The sequence below is a fragment of the Homalodisca vitripennis genome, unplaced genomic scaffold (genome assembly GCF_021130785.1).
Source record: "Homalodisca vitripennis isolate AUS2020 unplaced genomic scaffold, UT_GWSS_2.1 ScUCBcl_4910;HRSCAF=11352, whole genome shotgun sequence".
Lineage (NCBI taxonomy): Eukaryota > Metazoa > Arthropoda > Insecta > Hemiptera > Cicadellidae > Homalodisca > Homalodisca vitripennis.
The window spans coordinates 39,261-47,294 of NW_025781015.1; the positions used below are offsets into that span (position 1 = coordinate 39,261).

General features: G+C 33.1%; 1 protein-coding gene across 1 annotated transcript; it reads left to right on the forward strand.

The window, feature by feature from the left end:
• Positions 1-314: 314 nt before the first annotated feature.
• LOC124373138 (isoleucine--tRNA ligase, cytoplasmic-like) lies at positions 315-6,262 on the forward strand (the record flags this gene model as incomplete). The annotated part of the gene is made up of 3 exons (XM_046831534.1): positions 315-627; positions 4,133-4,289; positions 6,106-6,262. Coding segments are annotated over exons 1-3 (433 nt in total), but the record flags the coding sequence as incomplete, so codon positions are not given.
• Positions 6,263-8,034: the final 1,772 nt, after the last annotated feature.

Below are 8,034 nucleotides of genomic sequence, written 5' to 3' on the forward strand. Positions count from 1 at the left end.
TCCATTAAATATTATTAGAAACCTGAATTGTGGTTGATAATTTCAATAATGTATAAATTATTTATTGTAGTACCACTTATAATTAGTAAAAGTCTACCTTTGTAGTAGCATTTATACATCTAGACGATTTCTACATCTACATATAAATCCTATATATGAATAAAGTTACGTGTTTGAATGTCCATAGCCAATAATACTTTTGTCTGTACAGTGAAAGGAGGCAGTATTGACAGTACTTGTACTTAAAAATCTGACAAGTTACCTCTTTGCTGTTACACAAGTGTTCAGAGGTTTTCATCACTTCCGGACTAAACTAAACCGGGCCGGCCGAACACGACAGCGAATACCGATGCATACAGACGACGCACAAATTTAAGGTTAATGGAACATAACCTGTACATTTGTGTTGCACCAGTATTATAATTGAATTTTAACTCAACTTGTTTTGTTGAATCGAATGCTGCAACTGTTAAATATTGTTTAGTTTGATAAGCAATATAAGAGAGAAATGGTTCAGGTGGTTCCTGAAACAATAGATTTTCCCAAGGAAGAGGAAAATATTCTTCGTTTGTGGAAAGATCTAGATGCATTCCGAGAATCCCTAAAGCAATCAAAAGGAAAACCAAGGTAGACATACTTCAACATGTATTAGTTGACTTGTATTTTGCAACATTTTAATATTTAAATTTTCATGTTTATCAGTATGATGATTTTATTTATCTGTGATGAGACATAGGCCTCTCCAATGCCATGTTCTTAACCCTTTGAGTACAGTGTGTTGTCATATTTTTCATATCAAAAAGATTAGGATAGCTAGTTATTGGCAAAAATTATAATTGTGAGGAAAATTGTATCTTTAACACCAACAGGAATATTTCAATGATCTTTTTAAACATGTTTATATTTGTATAATTAGGTCCAATAAAAAAAATTACGTTTTTCTGAAAATGTATGGTAAGTATGTATACTCTAGGCACTTCTGGAAATGCTTATAAGGTAAATTAAAAAATACAACAGGAAACATTTTGTTTTTGGAAGTGTAAAAATGTTTTTTGACCGCTATAAACGGAAGGGTAATTATCATATTAACGGCCGGGGCGGAAAAAATACGAGTTTTGCGTTAAAAAAAAACTTATTGGAATCGTCATATAGAACAAAAAAGTATAAGGTTTGATGGGGTGGAAATGAGAAATAACAAAGTTCTAGAAAATGAAAAATTAAATAACTTCAGTAATATCTCCAAGTTCTACATCCACGTCTTAGCGTCACGTGACCTTTTGTGGCCAATGATTGAACCTCGTGATGACGTCATCGGTTGCGCCGCCATCTTTGCAAACGTAAAATGAAAAATAATACAGAAATGAGCAGAATTTTGATCAAAAATAAATAATGTTTTTCTTAATTTCGAGAAAAAAATTAATTACGAGTGCCTCCGGCCATCAGCGCGGGCTACGGCAGCACCTTTGGTACTGCCCCGCGCTGATGTCAATTAAAGAAAAACATCCCTCGAGATAGTACCTATCAGTAAAATATAAAATACTAGAGGGGCTGATCAAAAATATAAATTGAAATGTAATGCAAAGGCAATTATGTAAAGTTAAAAAAACTAAATAAATCATGAAAAACTCAAATATATAGATGGATCAGAGAACACATACCATTAGTGTGTTGGCGGATACAGCTGAGCAGCAGCAACAAAAAAGTCGTCTATCACAACGAAACGACAAAGTCTCCCGGTTTAAAAAACACGACTCGACTGCACGACGAACACATACACTCATTTTTAAAAATTCCATGTTCAATTAAAAAAGAGATAATTTCGTTTCGGTTAAAACGTAAAACTCTTTATGTGCCCTACGAAACACTCCGACACACACAATTCACTAGGGTTGGTTGAACTAGTGGATGGTTGATTCATCATTGTAAACGCACTCACTCAATCCGACCTACTGAACACGATATCTTGTGTAGAACTGACCCATGCCCCGGAGAACTCAGATAAAGGTACGTTATCAGGCTGCTATCAGTCCCGGCCACAGATAATATTCAAGTAAACAGATTATCCAGACACAGCACACAAACTGAACATTAAAACATTAGGAACTTAACCACTTATCAATATACCCCCTAAAATCATGTTATTTGTCATTTGCACCCCATAGTACTATATATATTTTTTGTTCAGGAGGGTGAGCAGAATACGTTGGTAACGTCAAATTCGTGATTTGCCGCCCCGGCGTTATCTTACTGGTACGAACGGAAGTAACCTAGCAGTTGAATCGGTTGACATTAATGGTGATATTAGGTTGATGGCCATTAGTGCAGGCTGTGTAGGTGCTGCCCAGCACTGATGAAGAGGAACAGAAAATAGGTAGAGTACGATAAGCGGACCCTGTTTTAATATCAAAATTGGCAAAATGATATAATATAATATACTTATAACCATTGATATAATCAATTGATACTTCAATAATTTGAAAAATTTACAAATCATCTGTATCAACAGCTGTTATCATTTTTTAGATATCACCCATAATATTCGAATTTTACAGAAGTGACTTTATATAGTTAAAAATGACAGTTAATTTTAGAAAACTAAACAACATTGTTTCAAAATATGATAAAACATGTTTTTTTGTGGCTTCAAGATGTTGGACTGGTACTGAAAATACCACTGTGGGAAAGAAACAAATTCAATTGTGTAAAAGGAGCAAATAAGGTCGTGTTCAGTTTCTTCGAAGCTTGGACAGTGCAACATTGTTAGTTTGATTTTTTTTTCCAGAAATCAAATAAACTATTATTTTTTAATTCTTGATTCCAGTTTGGATTTACACTGCTCATAAAAAAGTACGATACCTGACTGGCTGTCGTTTTGTAGGGAGGTTTGTTTTCTATGGTTTGAAGAACTATTTAAATAGGGAAGAAAAGCTTGGAGGTCCTGGATTGGTATTGGAAATAGATAAATGCAAAATAGGAAAAAAACGAAACTATAACAAAGCATGGAGGTTGGTAGAAGGAACATGGATATTAGGTTTATTTAAAACCATACCAGAAGTACTAAACCGTGGTGGTTGATATAGAATTTAGGTTTATCTTAAAAACAAACAAGATGCAAAAACACTCATTCTTCTTTTATTAAAGCACATAAATCCTGGAACAACAGTTACAGATATGTTGAAAAGCGTATTTTGGATTGAATGAATGTGGTTTTGTCCATTTTACTGGCAATCATAGTAACAACATAGTAGGGTGCCAACACTCAAGACAGTTGAAAGCTCCTGGAGAGCCGTAAAACGCAGTTTGAAAAGTGGCATACATCCGACCTGCTCACAGATAATCTCTGTGAATATTTATACAGAAGAGAGGTAGGCCTACAATTTTTAGAAGAGAACGCGTTCAAGCAGTTCTTGAAAGCATTTAAACATGTTGCTACCCAGGAGAAAACATATAGAGAGTTTCCACAAGTTTTCAAATATTGTTATGTCTTCATATATACCAATGTTTGTTATCATATCTCAATTATATATATGAGTTTACATATTTATGATCTAATTACCTTATTTTTGGAAGATTTTCTTACCAGGTAAGTAAATTTCGAAATAGATTAAATAAAGTATCTTCTTTTTAATACTGTAATTTATCCCTTATAAGGAAAACTTGTTCAAAAATAGTGGCCTTCGGATAATACCAAAGTACCAAAAATTTACATATTTGGTTGTTGGAAAGCGAAGTACTGTCTCATAATAGGCAGCTGTGTATTTTGTTTTGAACCGAATGTCACATTTTGCCCTTAGTAAGCCAAGTGAACATCATAATTGACAGTGGCATATGTGATTACCAAATAACGTATTTGACCATTGGCTTATCAAACAATGTCTTTTATATTTTAGTTGGCCAGCATAACACATTCTGTCATTGGTTTACTAATTGGTATCGTAGAGACAGGAAGTAATTTTACTCTCTTATGTGAACTTCCCACCAAATATTCCTGTGCAACCAATAATATAACACATGTTAATTAATTAACTTTTGTGAAGCTAAATATGCTAAGGGATTGTTATGGGTAAATTAGTTTTTAGTAGAATGCTGATGTAAAACAAGTTAATTATTACAAATTTCACCACTTCCACAGATACTCGTTTTACGATGGACCTCCATTTGCCACAGGGCTCCCCCACTACGGCCACATACTCGCAGGAGCCATAAAGGATGTTGTTACTCGTTATGCTCATCAAAGTGGGTTCCATGTTGAACGGAGGTTCGGCTGGGATTGTCACGGGCTCCCTGTGGTAAGTAACCCACAAAAAGTATATGTTACAAATAGAGATACCACTCGTTTGGGTGCCGGGCCATGGTAAATGATAATGAAAAACCAGATACCCTCTCTAGAAAGAAACAGAAACAGGGTCCTTTACGGTAGGGTCAGAGCCGGGTTGTGGGATAGCTTTCTCCTACAGCAAAGCTGTTGTAAAAGAATGGGAAAAGAGGACAAGATACTTTAATTGGAGTAGGGCCTCAGAGTTAAGACAATAAAAAAAAATATTTATCTCTCCTTATGTTAAAGGATGGTCATCTCTCCTAAATCAGAGTAAGGAGGATGTAAGAATGATAATAAGGTTGTTGCTGACAGGACATGGCCCCCTTAGAAAAACACCTCATGAAGTTGGGCCTTAGCCAGACTGATGAATGTAGACTCTGCGGAGAAAGCAGAGGAAATCAGGCGGAGCATATTTGGCTAAATTGTCCTGCCATATCTAAAATTTGGAAAAGATTCCTAGGGACACATCTCATCAGGCCCAAGGACATCAGAGAATAAGAGGCCCTCAAATCTTATTGGTTTCTATACAAGTCACAGATTCTGAGGATACAAATATAAGTAAGGGAGGTTCTTTTAGGACTAAGTGCGGAGACAATTGTATCTTTCCCTGGGAAAAAAATTTCTAATTTACCATCACACACTAAGTTTTATATTAAAATATGCCAGGAAAACATGTTTTTACTAAAAATATTCTTGCCTGATTCTAAAAATCTTAACGTATTTGTAGATTTTCAGCCGTCTGTGTAGAGTTAAGTATTGTTATAAATTATTTTATAATCTTATTATTAATTCAATGTTATTTCTGCCTTGACTTTTGGAAATGATAAAGCAAACATAAGTTTTAAGTACTTACAGTATATTGCCAAACTGTAGATGTTACAAATTGTAGAAGTGATCTACTAGTTCTGGACCATTTGCAAACAATCTTCAGCTGCATTTGGTCTTGAGAATTTAAGTGACTCACAATTTTATGTTATCACCATAAAATAAAAATTGTGCTTACCTACAGTTTAAAATGTAGTGGAAATTATATTTCTAAACATCTAATAGCACGTTATGTACCAAACAAATAAACAAATATCTCTGATTAAGCCTAAGCCTAAAAACCATCAGGATAGTTAATACAATTGCAGAGATGTTTATTTTAAGTGTGATATACAGGTGGGTGATGAGGAAAGTATAAAGACTATGCCAGCAAGTAAATAATTTAAAAATAAAGATACAAATAGCACACTGTAGCCAGAAAAATCTGACATTCAAATTATTCCCAACCAACTTAAGATCGATTGTAAATACATGAGTGCATTTAACACACTTTTCATGTTGAACGTTGTTGTTAGTTTAAAATTGGTGTTTAAACTAAGGAATATAATATCTAACAACATTGTTTCTTTAATTTTTTTGGACAAAGCATTATTTTGAAAATTAAGTTTGAATTTTGGAAGCCCTTGTTCAGCAATGATGAAGAGATAGAAGGATATATCACATAATTATACTACAAAAAATATTACAAATAAAATATTTAGTTAATTATTAATTAGGATAGTTTGTTTGATTGTAGTAACAACAAAATTACAGACTAATTTTAAAATGTGGTAGCTTTATAGTTGTGTATTGATTTAAAATAAAATGGACAATAGATTATTTTATAGATTGAGAAACAAAATGTTTGTAAAATTCACCTTGCTACAAATTATATTGTAAAGTACAGTTCACAGTATAATCGCCTTGTAGCCCAAATGTTACTGAACATTTTTGTTTGATTTTTTTATGTCTTGAACTTACAGGAGTTTGAGATTGACAAAACATCTTGGCATCAAAGGGTCCTGCAGGGATGTTGCCAAGATGGGGATTGCCGCTTACAACAAATGAGTTGTCGGAAAATTGTGTCACGGTATTCAGCCGAATGGGAGACAATTGTGTCACGAATCGGACGCTGGATCGGTAAGTTTTTTGTTGTGTGTTACCAAGAAAATACCAGCTGGGTGTAAACATTTATTACAAGCCAAGTGTTCACATTGTGTTTGTTACTGTAATGATCCTGGTTGCTAAAGACAATAAAACTCTAAATTGTCTTTAAGTTGCGGAAAAAATCAAATGTTTTGCACCTTTTAGCATTTTGGTGAAAAAAGTTATAAAGTAGGGAAACTGAGGTTTTCAGATCTGTTACGCTTAAATTAGTACTGTGGTTATCAGAACTGATACACTGGATATACAATTAATTGCGGTTATTGTGTTGCAATACATGCAGATATGTAAAGAAACTGCAATAGAAGATTATAGACAGAACGTTACTAAGATAGAATAAAATACGTGAAAACTTGTGTTGGTAAGTATGAGAAATAGTCTCAATGGGATACAAAGTTTCTTTTTTTTTACAATTAAGTACAAGAAATTCATTATTTCCAATTTATCACATTAAGTTTCTAAAGTGAGTAATTTGCTTTCTAGAATATGCAGGTGTAATGTATGCCCAGTGTACAGATGAAAAATACTGTTCATTGATTATTTTAAGTACAGGGTGTGTTCTCAAATCCATAAGGCCTGGGGCTAGGATTTTTGAGTTTTCAACATGTGAGTATATGTATATATGTTATGCACATTAATTTTAAAGGCCATTGTAAGCAAGAAATGTTATTCAAAAAAGTTAAAAGAAAAAATGACAACTGTTGGAATTTAAGGAAAGATAACTTCTATTCATAAAACATTTGTATAAACAAGAAAATTGAATAATAATCTCTTTATTCATAGTCATATACAATCCATAATTTATTGGAATAATGTGGTTATTTATTCATAAAAAAATATAATATTTATTATAAATAAGTTTTATTTTGGTGTTGCAAAATGTTTTCTTATTTACTCAAATTTAATTTCATTGCAACGCAAACATTTTATTAACACGTATACGACAATGGCTTAATTTCCGGACTTTTTATTACCATGACGTTTTTCAATAATAATGGCAAAAACCGTTAATCATTATTTTTACGCTAAACGTCTTAAGTACAAGAAAAGTAGAAGTATGTCGATTCCACAATTTTGCACAAAACAAAATTAAATTCAATGTTTCTCTGTGTGTCCCAAGGGGTACCTAAATCATTTATTTAACCAGACAATTAACCATTTACACAATTTAACAATTTGCCCATTTCTTGTTTTCACTGAACGATGGCAAATGTCCGGAAAATCCTGTTTTCCTTCACAATCCTTCCATCGTCAAAAATAACCTTCAAACAAAGAATTAACCAATTGTTTACCCGACTTGGTACACGATAGTCTGAGGTATTTATTTAAGTACGGGATCAATTTCACAAACTTGCAAGACAGGTAAACAATAAAAACACAATAACTAAATGTATAGCAACGTGTAAACCCATCGGGCACGCAGCACACTTTATTGAAGTCCAGAATATGTACCAGTCCAGGTACATGATGGTAGTTGTGAAATATTGCGTTGTGATACACATCATCATGAAAGTTGTGAAAGATTGCATTGTGATACACATCATCGTGAAAGTGTTAATTACGAATTAAACACATTACATTCCTATGTGAGTATTATTGAGATTAGCAATATAAAAGTTCAAATACAGAAGTTGTTTGGTTTGGTAAAACATAATAAAATGATGTTATATGTGCAAAATGATTTTTTTTTTATTGGGCTTGAAGTGCAAGGAGATTTTTGACAATTTTGTCATTTTGAAATTTCAAAA